At 35.8% G+C, this 20,899-nt stretch overlaps 1 protein-coding gene across 1 annotated transcript in view; it reads right to left on the bottom strand.

Moving 5' to 3' along the window:
* The window catches only part of HDX (highly divergent homeobox), a 143,765-nt gene that overhangs the window by 92,454 nt on the left and 30,412 nt on the right, over window positions 1–20,899 (bottom strand). Inside the window, exon 3 of the mRNA XM_024753066.1 lies at window positions 3,603–3,656. Within this exon, the coding sequence (XP_024608834.1) occupies window positions 3,603–3,656 (54 nt within the window). The remainder of the gene's footprint in view (window positions 1–3,602; window positions 3,657–20,899) is intronic.

Here is a 20,899-nt window from a genome sequence, read left to right as displayed (position 1 = left end):
GTTGATGAACATTAAGTTTGTTTCTAATTTTAGGCTATTATAAATAAAGCTGCTGTAAACATTCATGTACAAATCTTTGTATGGATATGTGCTATCACTCCTCTTGGGTAAATACTTATCAGAATAGCTGGATCATAGGATAGGTGTATGTTTAGCTTTTTAAGAAACTGCCAAACTGTTTTTCAGAGTGGTTGTACCATTTCACATTCCCACCATCAACGTTTGATTGTTCCTTTATCTCCATATCTTTGCCAATATTTGTTATTGTCAGCTTTATAGTATTATATTTTTGATTCCTTCATATCCTTACCAAAACTTGGTATGATTAAAAAATTTTAGCTATTATAATGGGTGGTCATATTGCGGTTTAAATTTACATTTATCTTATGACTAATGTTGTTGAGCAGCTTTACATGCTCTTATTGGCTATCTCCATATCTGCTTTGGTGTAGTGTCTTTCAAATATTTTGCCCACTTTTTTATTGGGTTGTGTTCCCTTATTATTATTATTTAACATCTTTATTGGAGTATAATTGCTTTACAATGGTGTGTTAGTTTCTGCTTTATAACAAAGTGAATCAGTTATACATATAAATATGTTCATATACCTCTTGCATCTCCCTCCCTCCCACCCTCCCTATCTCACCCTTCCAGGTGGTTGAAAAGCACCAAGCTACTCTCCTTGTGCTATGCAGCTGCTTCCCACTAGCTATCTATTTTACGTTTGGCAGTGTATATATGTCCATGCCACTCTCTCACTTTGTCACAGCTTAACTTTCCCTCTCTCCATATCCTCAAGTCCATTCTCTAGTAAGTCTGTGTCTTCCCATCTTACCGCTAGGTTCACTGGCATTTTTCACAAAAGTAGAACAAAAATTTTCACAATTTGTATGGAAACACAAAAGACCCCGAATAGCCAAAGCAATCTTGTGAGATATCATCTCACACCAGTCAGAATGGCCATCTTCAAAAAATCTAGAAACTATAAATGCTGGAGAGGGTGTGGAGAAAAGGGATTACTCTTGCACTGCTGGTAGGAATGTGAATTGGTACAGCCACTATGGATATCAGTATGGAGGTTCCTAAAAAACTACAAATGGAACTACCATATGACCCAGCAATCCCACAACTGTGCATATACCCTGAGAAAACCATAATTCAAAAGGAGTCATGTACCAAAATGTTTATTGCAGCTCTATTTACAATAGCCCGGAGATGGGAGCAACCTAAGTGTCCATCATTGGATGAATGGATAAAGAAGATGTGGCCCATATATACAATGGAGTATTACTCAGCCATAAAAAGAAACGAAATTGAGTTATTTGTAGTGAGGTGGATGGACCTAAAGTCTGTCATACAGAGTGAAGTAAGTCAGAAAGAGAAAGACAAATACCGTATGCTAACACATATATGTAATCTAAGAAAAAAAAATGTCATGTTCCCTTATTATTGAATTTTGAGAATTCTTTCTGTATCCTGGACACAGATCCTTTATCAGCTGTACCATTTGTAATTATTTTCTCCCTATCTGTGGTTTGTCTTTCATTCTCTTAATGCTATCTGTTTATAAAAACAACTTTACTACAGTATTATGCTTACATAATATAAACAGTTTTTCAACTATAAATCATGAAATTTACATATAGATCAAGTTTGTATGATGAAAAGTTAACATTCAAACTGACATGGACTATAAATGGAAAAATACACATGATTTCAAAGATTTTGTACAATAAAAATATGTAAAAATCTCAAATTTTATACTAATTACATGCTTAAATAAAATTTTGAATATGTTGAGTTAAAGTATAGAGTTCAATGATTTTTAGTAACTTCACTTAGTGGTGAAAACATCATCATATATCAGTTTTAGAACATTGCAATCTCTGTAATATATCTCTCATGTCCATTTCCAGATATTCCATATTCCTACTCCCCAACCTCAGGCAACTACTGATCTATTTCCTGTCTCTATGAATTTGTATTTGTCTTTGGACATTTCATATAAATAGAATCATATAATATGTGATCTCTTGTGTCTAGCTTCTGTCACAGTGCATAATCTTTTTGAGGTTCATCTATGATGCATCATGTTTCACTAGTTAATTCCTTTTTATTACTGAATTTTATTACATTGTATGGATATACTGTACTTTGTCTATCCATTTACAAGTTGATGGACTTTTATGTTGTTTCCAATTTTGGGCTATTATTAAGGCTGTTACATCAACTGTTGAACATATGCATTCAATCCCACATGTAGAAGTGTTTTTGTTTCTCTTTGGCAGATACTGATGTGTAGAATTGCTGGGTTGTATGGTAGTTTATGCTTGACGTTTTCAGAAACTACCAAACTGTTTTCCAAGGTGGCTGTACCATTTTACATTCCCACCATCAATGTATGATTGTTCCTTTATATTCATATCTTTGCCAATATTTGTTATTGTAGAGAGTGTGAAATACCTTATTTTGGTTTTAATAGGCATTTCCTGAATGACGTATGATTTTGAGCATCTGCTCATGTATTTATTAAAAATTTATGTATCTGCTTTGTTGAAATATCTGTTCATATCTTTTGTCCATTTTATGATCAGATTGTTTGTCTCTGTAAGAGTTTTTTGTATATTCTGGATACAAGTTTTTTAATGGATAAGTGATTTGTGTTTCCTTCTAGGCTGTTGCTTATCTTTTCATTTTCTTCATGGTGTCTTTTGAAGTGCTAAAGTTTTGAATTTTGTTGAGATCCAATTTATCCATTTTTAAATTCTATGCACTATACTTTGTTGAACAGACTATCTTTCTCCTCTGCAATGAATTGTCATAACATCTTTGTATAAAATCAATTGACTATAAATATAACAACTTATTTCTGCACTCTCAATTCAGTTCCATTGTTCCAAAGCTATCTACCATACAATAACTTGAGCTATCTTTCTAAAAGTCTGCTCATGTCTTTTTTTTTTTTACTTTTGAAATCCTTTAATAGTTTCCCTTCTAAGGAAAAGTTACATCAAAATCTCCTGCATGTTAAAATACAGATTAATGGGTACTATACAGACCAACTGAATGAGCTTCTTTGAGCAAACTCAAAAAAAAAGTTTTCAAAAACATTTTAATGAAATTCTGTTATATTAATATTTTAAGAATCATAACAGTTGTAGCAGAAAGCCAGAAAATAGTATTGTTAAAATATTAGTTACTCATCACTTCTAAATACTGAAATACACACAAATAATAAATAGTAATGTAAATTATTTAACTTTGAGATGTTTATATCAATCATGATTCAATTCTATGATCAAATTAACTGGGCTTATTACATGTAGAAAAATTATGGTATTTTATGAAATACCTTTAAAATTTTTTTAAACTACAAAAATCTGCTCAAAGATTATACAATGTGCTGGTTACTGCATTTTATTTAAGGTTATCTTTTTAGTGTATATACATATTATAATATCAAAATATGTCCTTTGAGATTAATTAATTTATTGAAGTGCAGTTTTGCCAACTTTACAAATATCATAACAACTTTCTCAATGGCATTCTTACTAACGAGACGGGGGAAACCCATTTGCTGCTTTAAATGAAAGATTACTTACTGCTCTTTTTCTAGAACACCCTGTAATCCAAGGCACAGTAAGGTTTCCTGAAATCTGTGGAAACAACAAATGGAATCTCAGTAAGGTATGCATTGACACTATTGGAATGCTGATCAACACCAAAGAATTCATACAAGATGTCAAGATAGGTCTGCATTCAGAGCATATCTCCCATGTGGACAATGCTGTTACCTTATTGAAAGCAAGAGATTTAAAAGGCTTTCCTTTGTGGGAAAATTCAAGAAGTAGTGCAGTTGCTCTGAAAATAATTCAAGAAAATTTTGAAGACATTTTTCAGGCCTGGAAGTACCCGGTTTGGAAGGTTTGGAAATCTATGGACAATAAAATTATTATAATAAAAATGCAGTGTTCTGTGGAATAAATGTTACAATAATTAAATAATTAACTATAGTCATCATACTGTATATTAGCTCTCTAGGTTTATTCATCTTACATAACTGCAAGTCCCTTTTTACATAGAAACTACTAAGGTGAATAGCTAGTAACACCTTATTACATCAGCATTGCTGCTCAAGGAGATAGATGCTACTCTCATAGGATTCTGGGGAGTGTTTAAAGAGACCAAGGTGCTTCTGTGAGCTATGGCTCAGGTTAGTCTGGACTTAACCATACCTTTTCCTGGGACACACAAGAATTGGGGAGTACTCCAGACTCTCACTTTGTCCTCTCCTTCCCTTCCAAACATGTGCTTCCTGAGAGACCAAGTCAAATCAGCCTTGCTAAGTGGTAGTGGTGGTGGGAATGTGGTATTCAATCAAACGTTTATTGGTTTTGATAAATTATATTCAGTGATAGCCAATTAATTTGTATTATGCTTACTGATAAGAAGTGATGATCAAACAGTCAAAGTAAATAGTAGAGTAATACCCTCAATTATTCAAATTTCAGGTAAAAGAATACTGTCCCTGGCCACCAGACCTTCCATTTTACTTTGAGTTCAAAATGCATCAATATGGTAGGGACAGGCTAAAAATGATATAAACTCCAAATAATAGTTGTAAGGAAAATTTTTACTAAAGTTAAAAGCCCATTATGGTAAAATGACAATTAACTAGAATCCTTGAGGGTCATGAGAAGGTTTGAATAATTGATTTTTTTAAATGGTGAACAAGAGTGAAGAGAAAATTTCTACAGAAAAATTCTTTAAAAAGTATGCTTCTTGTCCTCCCACTAATACTAATACTTGGTATATGATACAATGTTTGCAAAGTAAATTGACTGCAAGTCTCAATGAAGGAGGTAAATCTGCTAAAATAATCACATAATATACTCTTGAAAGAATAGAGATATCCAACTATTTTGGAATATTTGTGCACATACTTCCATCTATTAGTGAGGATATTTTAAAACTGATTATGTAAAGTTGCTAGAGAAAACATGTTAAACCAAATGCATTGCAACCATCCCATAAACTAGTAACTAATAAAAAGTTAACATGAAACCATAACAATGATACACATAATAAACATGGTAATTGAATTTCTTTAAACATGGACCTTATACATTTTAAGAATATAAAATGTGGTTTCTTGATTAAGTCAGTTGTATGTAACCAAGAAAATGGAAGACTCCTATAAACACCTTAACATACAAATATTATAAATTCCATGTGATTTGGGAAGAGATGAAGTTTCATTTTTTTGTTTTATAACTCTGTGACACCAGTTACATGATACTCAAATGCTATATTCAACTACCCTCTATTATTTACTTTAAATCTATTCTTCAGTTCCTTATGTTTCTGCTAAAACTTAAGAATGGTCAAGCATAGTAGCTAAATTTGTAGGCTTTTTTGAATCATAGTACTGTATAAATGTTTCCCTCAAATTGGAACGTTTTCTTTGGTGCAAGAGTGATGAGAAGGTTTCTCCCTCACCAGAAGCTATAAAATATAGTATTTAAAATGAGTTGGAAAATATACTTATCATTTAAGTGATATTTAAGTTCCAAACACACTTTTCAACACCCTGGTTTGGAAAATTGCAAAATGAATCTACAAGACAAGACTAATTTAACAAATATATTAGAATTTACATATCCAAATGAGTACTTTGTGTTTCAAAATAAAAAGCTTTGGAAGTTATAAAGTCATTACAGTGATGTTGCTATTGTTGAAAGCACTTTGGGAACTTTTCTTTTGGAGTTGTTAGTTCATGACTCGCCTAGATATTCTGTCTCATTCATATTCTCTTTGTTTTAACTGAAAATATATCAGCTCAGATTGAACAGCCATATTATTCACTAAACGTGTCTCAGAATGAATTCTATTTTCCAAAATCAAAATTTCCCTGAAATGATGAAGATTTGTCACCACTGAAAGCACTTATAAGAATCCCACAGGTCCTTAAAGCAATTGTAAAAGAACTTCAAAAACTTTTTGACAAATTGAACATTATTGAAATAAGTATAGATAACTTTCCAAGGTAACTAATTTGAATTCTCTTCAAATATTTATCAGACATCTCTGTACTAGGTGCTGTTTTAGGTGCTACAGGAAATAAAAAGATGGGTAAAACATAATTTCCTGGAGGGCAAGAACTATGATCTAGAGGGAAAGATAAGACTGGTATATGAATGACTGTAATACAAAGATAAATATGATAAGTGCCACAAGGGAGGTACAATAAATGAAGTGCAATAGGAGTTAAAGACACGGCAAAATTACATCAACTTGAGAATTTATATCTCAGCTGAACCTTAAAACATGAGTAGAATCTTGATAGAAATAAAAGAGCATTCCAGGGGTAAAGAATGGCATGAATACTGTGGAACAAAAGGATAGGGTGTGTTTGGGAATGGTGAATTCAGCTAGAACTAGAAAGGGAGTTAGGGTCTTTGTGGAGGCCATGAATGCCAAGGTACATTTATATCTAATTCTATAGAAAATGGGGAGTCATTGAAAGTTTTTAAGCAGATGAGTTATATGGTCAGAATTGTACTTTTATACATTAGGATGATTAATGTGACTAAATGTGTACAATGAATTGAATAAGTATGGAAACTTTCACAATAATTTAGGCAAGAGGTAATCTAGGCTTGGAACTAGGTTAGAGGAGGTAGGAATTGAGAAGAGGAATATAAAACATATTTCTAAAGAAAGGTCTTGTGCATGAGATAGAAGATAACTAGACAGTCTGGAGATTACTGGAATAGTCTCTTTATGGCCATCATAAAACTGCCTCCACAAATGGCTGTCCTGCTCAAACTAATGGAGAGTTGCAGAGTCACAACTTTGAATGTAAATGCAAGGAAGTGCCTAATGTTGGAAATCTGCTTCTCTTGGCTAAAAGTGGATACACTAACGTATGTAACACACTAATTTTGATGTAAACTGGAGTCACATCATATAGATAGTTAAGATTTGTGAATCCAGCTATAACACTTACCTTTCTCATAGAAAATTATACTTAAAATAGATACCATATATCAGGATATTAATTATACTTTTTATACACACATTATTATACATGGTTATACATTCACAGGAAAGCATGCATATAGTTACTTTTGTGGATGATTTAAGGAATTTTTAAAAGCATTTTTACTATATTTCATTTTATATGATTTAGACCCTACATATGACTCTGTTGCAATATTTCTCCTAGACTATGAGATTCTTAAGGACAAAGTATCATGTTTAAAACAATTTAGTCTAATTATTTTTATATAGTAACACAGAGAATATACACAAAAAAACATTTGTTTGATTTCAAAAATCTTTGTTAGAAAGACAATTCTACACATATCATAGGTATTATATTTTTAAAACTTCAGAGCAGTTCATGGGTCTAACAAAGCTCTTATCTGAAATATACTATATTTTATATAAGCCAGGAAAATTAAGTATATTATTAATAAGCATATGCTTAAAGAGAAATTGATTAACTGAAACCCTCAGACAATAACCATGTCTCTCAGCAAAGTTCATCAGTAAGTGATTCATAAATTAATGTTTTAGCTTTCCATCAGTTGTTTTGGTATCACTTGAGCATTAAAACCTATCAAACCTATCAAGCATTCTGCTTTAATCAGCAGGGCTTCCTAGCTGTCTTTCAATTATGAATTATAGAGCATAGAGGACACTGCTGGGCGTGTGGTAGGCAATCAATAAATATATGTTGATTGAATTAACTTGTGCCTTTATTATTAACTAGCTTCACTTGCCATAATTCAAAAAAGGCCAAGAGTGGAAATATACAAGAGACCATTATATAGGGTAGGCAGTTGGGAGGAAGGGGGTTCATTGTTTCTGGTTGAGAACAATGTGTTCTGGAGCAAAGAAGAAAAGAAGTACCGGCTTATTTAAAAATATTTCCCCCTCGTCTCTCTACCAAGTCTAGAAAAGCTTTCAGAAACTAAATAAGCTTACAATTGAAATTTTAATATTACTACTTTTGGCTAAGGAACTAACACCGCTTTTTAAGTGTATGGATTGTTCTTATATTAAGTCATATGAAATTAGTGTTTAGAAAAGTTTACTAGCCTGACAAATTCTTGCAATTGACAACCAAGATGCTATTTGTTTTTTTCTATATAATTTTACTAGTTAAAAATTCACAAACCATAAGAGATTAAGATCAGAGAAACTGGAATTCTGAGACATTTCAATGGAATTATAAAAAGTACACATATATGGCATAACAAGCCTGATTTCACCACACTGATTCTAGAGATACTGGCTGTTAAAAATAATGGAAGGATATAAGTAAAATAATATAAATTATTATGTGGAATAATTAAGTTCTGATGCCAAGGACCTGGGGAGTTTACAATTATAAATCTGGATCCCCTGAAATTATACTCTCAAAAATATTTTAAAATATTATCTCAATGCTACTCATGTAAAAAAAATTGAGAAAATATAAAAAATTCTTTACTAACTTTAGAAAATAAAGTGTCAAATGTTAGCTTTAAGTTCTACATATATTTTTACAACTGAAATTAAATGTTTTATTACATGTACACTCAGAGATCAGTTCCTTAAAATACAGCAAAAGATTTATAGCTCTTACCAAGCTACAATCCTTGCTGGGCTAGACTAGCATTCTTAACATGAATCATGGTATCATGTCTTTGCTTTTGCACATGGATCCATGTTGAACCAAAACATAGGCCTTTAAAAGAAATCAAACATCCTGGTTGTTTGTTGCACTAACACTATATGTACTGATACACTTACTCTGTAATTTAAAAAACAAACAGCAGAGACAGCAGCAAGATGAAAGTTTAAGCAGACCTAGAGTCTTATCCCTCTTCCCTGGAAACATCAAATTAAAAACTACAGATTGACAAGAATAACATCATGGTAGAAATTAGTCAAATACCTTACAGCAACCAAGCAACTAAACAACCAAGAAAAAACCATACTAAAAATGTAGGAAATTTCACAGCATTTTAAGAAGTATCACACTCTCTTCCTTCCTTGTGTAGCATGACATGGATCAGGGAAACTGTTGGCCTTGTCACCAGTCCCCTTATGTGAACCAAAGAGAACAGAGTAGACAGAATTTACAACATTCTAACCTGGCTTTGGGCTCCTTGAGAGATTCATCTCTTTAGCTCCTAACTTGGAACTCGCATAGCCAAAAGTGGCACGACTCAGATCTCAGGCTAGGAGAAGTAGCAGGAAGCATCAGGCAAGACTCAAGAAAATGGCAAGAAGACTATAGACCCATATACACCTGGAGAAAGAGATTACTGATTGATGAATATACTAGATCATCTAAGGGTCTAGGATAAGCAAGAATGAGAATCTTCAGGAAATAAAGATATTTAAAAGTAGCTGCGTACAGAGGGGAATCAGTACAAAGCATGCACACAGGACCAGGGGAGACACATGCCCAGGAAAGGCCTACAAAGACCTTAAGCCTTTACACCAGTCTAATTAGTGAAAGTCTTCAACTGTGCAGACCCAGACTACAAAGACTGGGGGAAGTGGTGGTTTATTCAAATGCCCAATTTAAAAAAAAAATCACAGAATATACAGAGAAATAGGAAAACATCAGCCATTCAAAAGAACAAAATAAATGTCCAGAAAATGTTCCTGAAGAAACATGAACATTGGATTTACTACACAAATACTTTAAAACAATTATATTAAATCTGCTTAAAGAAATAAAGAAAAACATAAAGAAATAAGGGTGACAATATATGTATAAAATGAGAATATCAGCAGAAATAGAGATTATAAAAGGAACCAAACAGAAATTTTAGAGCTGAAAATACTATAACTGAATGGAAAAATTAACTGAAGGAGTTCAACAGAAGACAAAAGAGGTGGAAGAAAGGATCAGTGAACTTGAAAAGAGGTCATTTCATATTATGAAGTTTGAGGAGCAAAAAGGAAAAATAATTCTTATCAATAAAAATGTAAACAGGGCCTAAGAGACTAATGGGATATCAAAAGCAGGCCAATATATGCATTATAGAAGTCCCAGAAGGAAGAGAGAAAGGCAAAGAGACAGAAACATGATTTGAATAAATACCTGAAAACTTCCCAAATTTGAGAAAAGTAATTGATATACAAATTCAAGCAGTTTAAAAAACTCCAAGTAGGATAAGCACAAAGAATTCCACACAGAGACACATTATAATCAAACTGTCAAAAGACAAGGACAGTGAAAGAATACTGGAAGCAGCAAAAGTGACTCATCACATACAGGGGATTCTCAATAAGATTATATGGGGATTTCATAGCAGAAAGCTTGCAGGTAAGAAGGAAGTTGGATAATATATTTAAAGTGGTAAAAGAAAAAATTATCAGCTGAGAACTATATATCTAGGAAACTGTCCTTCAAAAATGAAGGAGAGGGCTTCCCTGGTGGCACAGTGGTTGAGAGTCCGCCTGCCGATGCAGGGGATACGGGTTCGTGCCCCAGTCTGGGAAGATCCCACATGCCGCGGAGCCACTGGGCCCGTGAGCCATGGCCGCTGAGCCTGTGCTCCGCAGCGGGAGAAGCCACAGCAATGAGAGGCCCACGTACCGCAAAAAGAAAAAAAAAGAAGGAGAAATTAAGACATTTCTAGATAAATATAAGTTGAGTGAATTTATTACCACTAAATATGCTCTGCAAGAAATGCTAAAGGGAGTCCTCCAAGTTGAAATGAAAGGACACTAGGCATTAAATTGAAGCCATATGAAATTATAAATTTCTCCAGTAAAGGTAAATACATGGGCAAATATAAAAATAAGTATTAATGTAATGTTTGGTTTGTAACTCCACTTTTCATTTTTCTACAGGAATTTAAAGATGAAGCCATAAAATAATTATAAATCTGTTAATGGGTACACAATATATAAAAATGTAAGTTGTGATATCAGTAAAATGGTAGGACAGAACTGTAAAGGATTAAAGTTTTTGTATGCAATTGAAGTTGTTACTATCAATTTAAAATAGATTGTTATAACTTTAAGACATTATATGTAATTCCCATGGTAAACACAAAGAAAATATGTATAGAATATATACAAAAGGAAATGAGAAAGGAACCAAAAAGAGTTACTATAAAAAAGACAGTTAAACAGGAAGGAAAGTAGTAATGGAGGAAATGAGGGACAAAAATATTTAAGGCATTCAGAAAATAAGTAACATAATGGCAATAGTAAGTCCTTCACTATCAGTAATTACTTTAAATGTAATTGGATTGACTTTCCCAATTAAAAGACAGATTAGAAGAATGGATTAAAAAAGAGTATCCAACCATAGGCTGTCTACAGCAGACTCACTATAGATCTAAGGAACCTTACCTTACACCATATGCAGAATTAGCTCAAATAGGACAAAGGCTTAAACATAAAAGCTAAGACTATAAACTTTTTAGAAGAAAATATAACAGCTTCCTGATATTGGATTTGGCAAATTATTTCTTAGATATGACACCAAAAGCATAAGAACAAAATAAAAACTAGATAAATTGAACTAGATCAAAATTAAACACTTTTGTGAATCAAAAGGATACTATCAGTAGAACGAAAAGGTAACCAATGAAATGGCAGAAAATATTTGTAAATCATATATCCAATAAGGAGTTAATATATAGAATATATAAAGAACCCTTACAATCTACAACAATACAGAAGCAATCTGATTTTTTTTTTTTTAATTTAATTTATTTATTTATGGCTGTGTTGGGTCTTCGTTTCTGTGCGAGGGCTTTCTCCAGTTGTGGCAAGCGGGGGCCACTCCTCATCGTGGTGCACAGACCTCTCACTATCGCGGCCTCTCTTGTTGCGGAGCACAGGCTCCAGACGCGCAGGCTCAGCAATTGTGGCTCACAGGCCCAGCTGCTCCGCGGCATGTGGGATCCTCCCAGACGAGGGCTCGAACCCGTGTCCCCTGCATTGGCAGGCAGACTTTCAACCACCGCGCCACCAGGGAAGCCCCCGATCTGATTTTAAAAAGGCAAAGGAGGATCAAATTAAAGGAAAGAATGGAGTAGGGAGGAAATGAAAGTATAAGAAGAGAAAAAAATACAAAAGAGATGGAAGAAAAACAATAGAAAAATCAAAGAAAACAAATTTTTTTAAAAGAGCAATACATTTAAAAAGTTCAGGCAGATTGACTGTAGTATGTTGACTGGTGATTGTCAAAAAGATATGTCCATGTCTTAACCACTGGAATCTATGAATGTGACTTTATTTGGAATGAGGGCCTTTGAAGATGTAATTAAGTTAAGGATTTTGAGGTGTGATCATCCCAGATTATTCAGGTGGACTCTAAATCCAAGGACTAGTATCCTTACAAGAGAAAGAAGAGAAGAGATGAGAAGAGGTCATGTGAAGATGGAGGCATAGGTTGGAATTATGCAGTTACAAGTGAAAGAATACCTGGAGCCACAAGAAATTGAAAGAGGCAAGGAAGTATTCCCCCCTTGAGCCATCAGAGGGAGTATGACCCTAATGACACCTTGATTGCAGATTTCTTGACTCCAGAACGGTGAGAGAATAAGTTTCTACTGATGTAAGCCACTCAATTTGTGGTTAGTTGCTATAGAAACTCTAGGAAATTAATACACTAACCAAAGGAAAAGGAAAGAGAAATGAGAACACAAATTACTAAAATTAGGAATGAAAGAAGGCACTCTCTACCAAACTTACAAACATTTAAAACATGAAAAGGGAATACTATGAAAACCCTTATGCCAACAAACTAGATAACTTATCCAAAATAGATAACTAGAAAGACCTAAAATCCCCAAAGTGATCCAAGAATAAATAGAAAATCTGAATGGGCTTAAACAAATAAAAAATTTGTAATACCAAAATCTCCAACAAAAAAGTCTCAGCGGGCTTCCCCGGTGGTGCAGTGGTTGAGGGTCTGCCTGCCGATGCAGGGGACACGGGTTTGTGCCCTGATCCGGGAGGATCCCACATGCCACAGAGCGGCTGGGCCTGTGAGCCATGGCCACTGAGCCTGAGCATCCGGAGCCTGTGCTCCACAACGGGAGAGGCCGCAGCAGTGAGAGGCCCGCGTACCGTGAAAAAAAAAAAAAAAAAAAGTCCCGGCTAAGATGGCTTCATTGGTGAATTCTACCAAGCATTTAAAAATTAATAACAATTCTTTACAAACTAATCCAAAAATCAGGAGAGAATACTTCACAACTCATTCTATGAGACCAGTATTGCCCTGATATCAAACCAAAGTATTATAATAAAGAAAGCTATAAGCCAATATCTCATGAATATACCCCCAGAAATCTTCAACAAAATAGTAGCAAACAAAATCCAGAAACATATAAAAAGGATTTACACTATGTTTAAGTGAAATTTATCCCAGAAATGCAAAGTTGACTGAACATCTAAAAATCAATTAACATAATATATCATATTCCTAGAATAATGGACAAAAATCACATGATAACCTCAATGGGCATAGAAAAAACATTTAAAAAAGATTATTCACAATGACCCACTGGGGCTTATCCCAAGAGTTTATGGTTGGTTCAACATATAAAAACTAATCAGGAGTGAAGCCACTAAGATGGGGCATAGGTCTTTCCTGACTTTGCTCCCTCTCACAAGAACAAATAACAACTATTACTGGACAAGACATCACAGAGAAAATCTTAGAAAAGTGCAGTGAGAATGGAGCAGCCCCTTGCACTACAGAGAACAAGACAGACCACATTAGAATGGTAAGAGGAATGGCTACATGCTGACCACATTGCCCCTCCCCCAAGCTGACACAGCACCACACCAAGAGGTTTCCTCTTAGTCTACAGTTCTTCCAGTGGAAAGACAGCACTCAGGGTAGACATCCAGCATCCCCTGCATTGTGGGTCACTTCTTGGTATTCCCCACTCTGGTCTATCCTACAGGGATTATGGGGGAATTTGTGGGGCTTGACCACTATGAATCTGATTGTGATGGAGGAAAGGGGAGAAGCTAGCAACAACCAGAACTTGAATCTTTGTAGACCAAGATCCTACCTGGAACACCCAAGTAGTGGCCCCAAACAGTGGCTTTGCTCATCTGCAAAGCCAAGTCAATGGCATAGTCTGACCAGGGAACTTGACAGGGTGCAGGTCTGCCTGATTTTGCTCCTAAAAGGAAGAGCATTCCCATCCTGGAGCCTGGTCTTCCCCGACTCAGGCAGGGTAGCTGAGTCATAGCCCAATCCACTGTTGAGCATAGCTCCCAGCCCCATCTGATCAGAAAGGCTGGTCAGAAGACCTGAAAACTACATAGTCCAACAACACTCAAGCAGAGTATGGCAGGCAGAACTGATCACCCACAGAGAAAACTTAGGGGCACCGTTCAGCCAGAAGACTTGACGAGGGGGTCAGCTGATTCAAGATGACAAATAAAGAGCCTTGCCTAGCTTGGAGTCAGTTTACTTGTTCTGCCCAGGCAGGGGAGTTAATTCTAGCTCCACCCTTTGCTAAGTATAGCTCCAGGCCCCTCAAGACAAGAGACCCTGGCCCAGAATACCTGAGAGCCTTCTTGGGGCTGGCCCTCCTGTTCTTCCCAGGCAGGAGAGCTAGTTAACAAGCCTGCTCACTGCTGAGTGTACCTCTCTGTCCTGCCCAACAAGAAAGCCTGGTCAAGACACCTGGAGAGCCCAACAATGCTCGAGTGGAGAGTCCAGCAGGCAGAGTTGATCATCGACAGAGCAAAGCCAATGGCCCCATTCAGCCAGGGAACTTGACAGAGTGGGTTACCTTGAGTCAAGACCAAAAACAAAGAGCTTTACCAGCTTTGGAGCTGTTTCTCCAGCTACCCACAGGTAGGGAAATGAACTCATAGTCCTGTTCACAGCTCTCAGTCTGCCCAATCAAGGAACTTAATGAGAGTACACAGAAAGCTACACAGCTAATTCAACAGCCCTGTGCACAGTGGTACTCAAAGAGAGCACAACCCATGGCTTCTCCATCTGCAAAGCAAAACCACAGGCCTCATCTGACCAGGGAATTCAGTGCACACTCTGGCATGATTCTGTTCCCCAAAGAATGAGCTGTATAGGCCCTTGGTGCTATCCTGCTGTCCTGCCAGGGCAGAGAATCAAATTCATAGCCTCACCAACTACTGAGTATAGTACCTAGATCTGAATATCTAGTAAGCCTGTCCAGAGAATACAGACAACTGCAGAGCTGTTATATCCTACAGCCTCACTTGGGTAGGAAACCAAGCCAGCAGTACTATACAACCATTCTCAGCCAGGTGCATCCCACCCAAACAAAAAGCTTGGTCAGTGGCCTCACCTAAAAATAGACCCTGATAGCAAGCCGTACCACTTGTCTGAGGACATAACCAGCAGACACATCCAGAAACCCAACCTGAGTTGACTGGTGAAGAACTGTCTCTGCCAGACAGAACCTGTAAAGTCTGAAAGACACAACTTACTCAAATGTGCAGATACCAAAGAATCAACAGTCATAAAATACCAGGTAAACACAATACCTTCAAAAGGAACTAATAAAACTCCAATAACTGTGCTAAAGAAATGGAAATCTTTGACTTTTCATACAAAGAATTCAGAATAATGTTCTTAGAGAAGTTTAGTGAACTACAGAAACATATGTACAAATGAAATTAGAAAAACAGAACATAAACAAAATGAATTACAAAGAAACAGAAACAATAAGAAAACAACAACAATTAACCTTAGAGACGCAAATTACAGTGACTGAAGAATTCAATAGAGAGCTTCAAAGGAAGACTTGATCACACAAAAGAAAGATTCAGTGACCTAGAAGACCAGGAAGACATTTTAAATTATCCAGTCAGAGAAGCAAAAACAAAAAAAGAATTTAAAAGAATGAAGAAAGCCCAAATAATTTATATGACACAATGAAAAAGAATATATTATGGGAATTCCAGAAGGAGAATATTTTGAAAGTAGCAAAAGAGAAGAGAGAAGTTATATACAAGGAAACCCCCATAAGACTAAAGGCATATTTCTCAACAGAAACTTCAGCCTAGAAAAGAATGGGATGATATATTAAAAATATTGAAAGAAATAAGCTGTCAGCCAAGAATTCTATATCTGACAATGCTATCCTTCAGAAATGAAGAAAAAATATTTTCTTGAATAAATGAAAGCTGAAAGATTTCACTAGACTTGCCTTAGAACAAAATGCTAGGGGGAGTTCTTTGAGTGGAAGTTAAAAGACACTAATTAACATCATAAAAATGTACAAAGGTAGCATAAAACTCACTGCAAGTGGTAAAGATATAGTCAAAGTTAGATTCTGTAATATGGTAATGGTAGTGCATAATTCACATACAACTGTAGTTTAAAAGTTAAAAAATAGAGACAGTAAAAATTAACCATAACTATAATAATTTGTTACTGGTTGTGTAATATAAAACTATGTAAAGTATAATGTCTATAGCCTAAAATGTCAGTTGGAGGAGAATTAAAAGTGTAAAGTGGAGCCATTATGGAAAACAGTATGGAGGTTCCTAAAAAACTAAAAATAGAACTAACACTCCTGTGTATATATACAAAGAATATGAAAACACTAATTTGAAAAGATACATGCACTCCAATGTTCATAGCAGCATTATTTACATTAGCCAAGTTATGGAAACAACCTAAGTGTCCATGAACAGATGAATGGAAAAAGAAGATGTGGATGGAATGGAATATTAAAATGGAATATTACTCAGCCATAAAGAAGAATAAAATTCTGTCATTTGTAACAGCATGGATGGACCTAGAGAGTATTATGTTTAATGAAATGTCAGAAAGAGAAATAAAAATAATCTATGTCATCACTTATATGTGGAATATAAAAAATAAAACAAACAAATATATATAACAAAACAGAAACAGATTCATAGATAAAAAAGCAAACTAGTGGTTACCAATGGGGAGAGGAAAGGAGGTCCAGGAAAAATAAGGGTATTAGATTAAGAGATACAAACTACTATGTATAAAACAGATAAGGAACAAGGATATACTGTACAGCACAGAGAAATATAGCCATTATTTTGTAATAACTTTAAATGGAGTACAATCTATAGAAATATTGAATCATGAGGTTGTACACCTGAAACTAATATAATACTGTAAATGATCTATACTCCAATAAAAAGTATAAAGTTTAGGAATGCTATTGAAGTTAAGTTGTTATCAATTAAAAATAGGGTGTTATAATTTTAAGATGTTTTATGTAAGTCTTATAGTAACCAGAATGGAAAGATCATGTAGTAATTACAAAAAAAGAACATAATAAATCAAGGCATACTGATGCTAAAGGACATTAAAAAAAACATCAGGATAAGAAATAAGGAACAATGGATCTACAAAACAGCCAGAAAATAATTAGCAACTGGCAATACTAAGTCCTTAATTATCAATAATGAATTTAAATGTAAATGGATTAAATTTCTAATCAAAAGAAACAGAATGGCTGAAAGGATGAAAGAACAAGATCCACTGATAACTTACAAGACCCTCAGTTTAGCCTTAGACACACAATAGACTTACAGTGAAGGGATGGGGAAAGACATTTCAAGCAAATGGTAAACAAAAGAAAGCAGGGGTAGCTATACTTATAATAGGAAAAGTAGACTTTAAAATGAAATTGGTAAAAGGGAAAATGATAGTCATTATATGATGATAAAGGGTTCCACCTATCAAGAAACTATAATGATTATAAATATGTATGCGCCCAACTTCGGAGCACCTAAATATATAAAGCAAATGCTAACAGAAGTAAAAGAAGAGATAAACAGCAATGCAAGAATAGTTGGAGACTTTAATACCCTACTTTCAAAAAGGAATAGGTCATTCAGGAAGAATATCAATAAAGAAGCAGAGGATTTAACCAATACTGCAGACAAAATGGTTTTAACAGATATATACGAATATTTCATTTGATAACAGAAATAAGCCAAAGCATTTATGGTCAACTAATATTTGGCAAGAGAGCCAAGGGTATGCAATGGAGAAAGACAGTCTAATAAATGGTGCTGGGAAAATTGGATTTCACATGCAAAAGAATGAAACTAGACCCCTATCTAACACACTGACAAGAATTAACTGAAAATGGTCTTAAATGTAAAACCAGAAGCCATAAGACCCCTACAAGAAGATAGGAAAAATTCTCCTGACATGGATCTTGGCAAGATTTTTTTTATATATGACACCTAAAGCACAAGCAACAAAATAAAAAATAAACAAGTGGGACTATATCAAACTAAAAAGCTGCTGCACAGCAAAAGAATTATCCACAAAGTGAAAAGGCAAACTATGGAGTGGGAAAAAAATATCCGTAAACCATATAGCTGAGAAGAGGTTAATATCCCAAGTGTATAAAGAACACATACAACTTAATAGCCAAAACCCAAGTAACCCAATTAAGACGTGGGCAAAGGACCCGAGTAGACATTTCTCCAAAGAAGATATATAAAAGGCCACCAGGTACATAAAAAAAAATGCTCAACTTCACTAGTCATTAGGGAAATGCAAATTAAAACCACAACAAGATATCACCTCAAGTCTATAAGAATGGCCATCATGAAAAAGCAAGAGCTAACCAAATGCTGGTGTGGATGTGGAAAAAAAGGAACATTAGTGCAGTGCTGGAGAGATTGTAAATGGATACAACCTCTATAGAAAACAGTATGGAGTTTCCTCAAAAAATTAATAATAGAACTACCATATGATCCAGCAATTCCACTTATGGGAAAATGTCCAAAGGAAATGAAAACACTAAAATGAAAAGACACATTTACCCCATGTTCATAGCAGTAGTATTTACAGTAGTGAAGATATGAAAATTACTGGCTCATCTAAGACCTAAGATGGCGGCGTTTGCATAGAGTGTAATGGCTGCAGGCATACCAGATGTGGAAATGTGGCCAAAGGATGACTCTACTAAGGAATACCCAAGAACTTACTGATATCTGTGTTGTGATTTTTAAAAACTTTAAACAGTACAGCCGAAGCCCCCACTTCACCATATGTCACAATCTCTGTGCATTGAAGGCAGAGACCGCGGCAGACTCCTTAAGGTCACTATGCCCTGGAGTTGCTGGCTGGAGCCCCAGCCTCAGCCACAGCACCCCCACCACCAGTCCCCTGCTCCACCGCCTCAGCCAGAGCCACCTCGCACAATGCATGGCCACCAAAGGTGGAGTGAGAGTTACTTGATGCTAGGAGGGAGACCACAAAGGGGCCGCAGCCACAGGAGGCTGAGTCCTGGCTGCTGCAGGCCTTACCCAAGGCCTTCAACTGGGCCACTCATGCCATGTACCAGCTGAAAGTCACGTGCCCCCTGGACCCCATCCTGCCTTGTGTTGCTGACCCAGTCGCCCAGTTGACAGAATGAGGTGAAGACTGAAAATTGCTCAGCAAGACCAGGCATAGAAAGGACCTTTTCTCCTGTCATTTCACTTGCCAGTGACCACAATCTTGATAATTCTGTGTGGCTGACAGGGTCTTGGTGCTCCATCCTGGTGTCAGGCTAGAGCCTCTGTGGTGGGAGAGCTGAGTTCAGTACACTGAACAATGAGAGACCTCCCAGCCCCATGTAATATCATACAGCAAGAACTCTCCCTGAGATCTCTGTCTCAAAGCTAAGACCCAGCTCCACACAACAGCCAACAATCTCCAGTGCTGAACACACCATGCCAAACAACTAGCAAGACAGGAACACAAACCTACCCATTAGCTGAGATGTTGCCTAAAATCATACTAAGTTCATAGACATACCAAAACACACCACCAGAACTGGTCCTGCCAACAGAGAGACAAGATTCAGTCCAATGCACCAGAACACAGGCACCAGTCCCCTCCACCAGGAAGCCTACACAACCCACTGAACCAAAATCACCCACTGGGGGCAGACACCAAAAACAACAGTAAATATGAACACGTAGCCTGAAAAAAGGAGACCGCAAACAGAGTAATATAAGCAAAATGAAAAGACAGAAAAACACACAGCAGATGAAGGAGCAAGATAAAAACCCACCATACCTAACAAATGAAGAGGAAGAAGGCAGTCTACTGGAAAAAGAATTCAGAATAATGATAGTAAAGATGATCCAAAATCGAGGAAACAGAATGGAGAAAGCGCAAGAAACATTTAACAAGGACCTAGAAGAACTAAAGATGAAATAAGCAATGATGAAAAACACAATAAATTAAATTAAAACTGCTCTGGAATGACCCAGCAATCCTACTACTGGGCATATACACTGAGAAAACCAAAATTCATAAAGAGTCATGTACCAAAATGTTCACTGCAGCTCTATTTACAATAGTCCGGAGATGGAAACAACCTAAGTGCCCATCATTGGATGAATGGATAAAGAAGATGTGGCACATATATACAACAGAATATTACTCAGCCATAAAAAGAAATGAAATTGAGCTATTTGTAATGAGATGGATGGACCTAGAGTCTGTCATACAGAGTGAAGTAAGTCAGAAAGAGAAAGACAAATACCATATGCTAACACATATATATGGAATTTAAGAAAAAAAATGTCATGAAGAACCTAGGGGTAAGACAGGAATAAAGACACAGACCTACTGGAGAACGGACTTGAGGATATGGGGAGGGGGAAGGGTAAGCTGTGACAAAGTGAGAGAGTGGCATGGACATATATACACTACTAAAGGTAAAATAGATAGTGGGAAGCAGCCACAGAGCACAGGGATATGGGCTCGATGCTTTGTGACTGCCTGGAGGGGTGGGATAGGGAGGGTGGGAGTGAGGGAGACATAAGAGGGAAGAGATATGGGAACATATGTATATGTGTAACTGATTCACTTTGTTATAAAGCAGAAACTAACACACCATTGTAAAGCAATTATATCCCA

The sequence above is a fragment of the Neophocaena asiaeorientalis genome, unplaced genomic scaffold (genome assembly GCF_003031525.2).
Source record: "Neophocaena asiaeorientalis asiaeorientalis breed wild unplaced genomic scaffold, Neophocaena_asiaeorientalis_V1.1 scaffold702, whole genome shotgun sequence".
Lineage (NCBI taxonomy): Eukaryota > Metazoa > Chordata > Mammalia > Artiodactyla > Phocoenidae > Neophocaena > Neophocaena asiaeorientalis.
The sequence above is the reverse complement of the archived record's forward strand: the minus strand, read 5'-3'. Positions and strand labels throughout refer to the sequence as shown.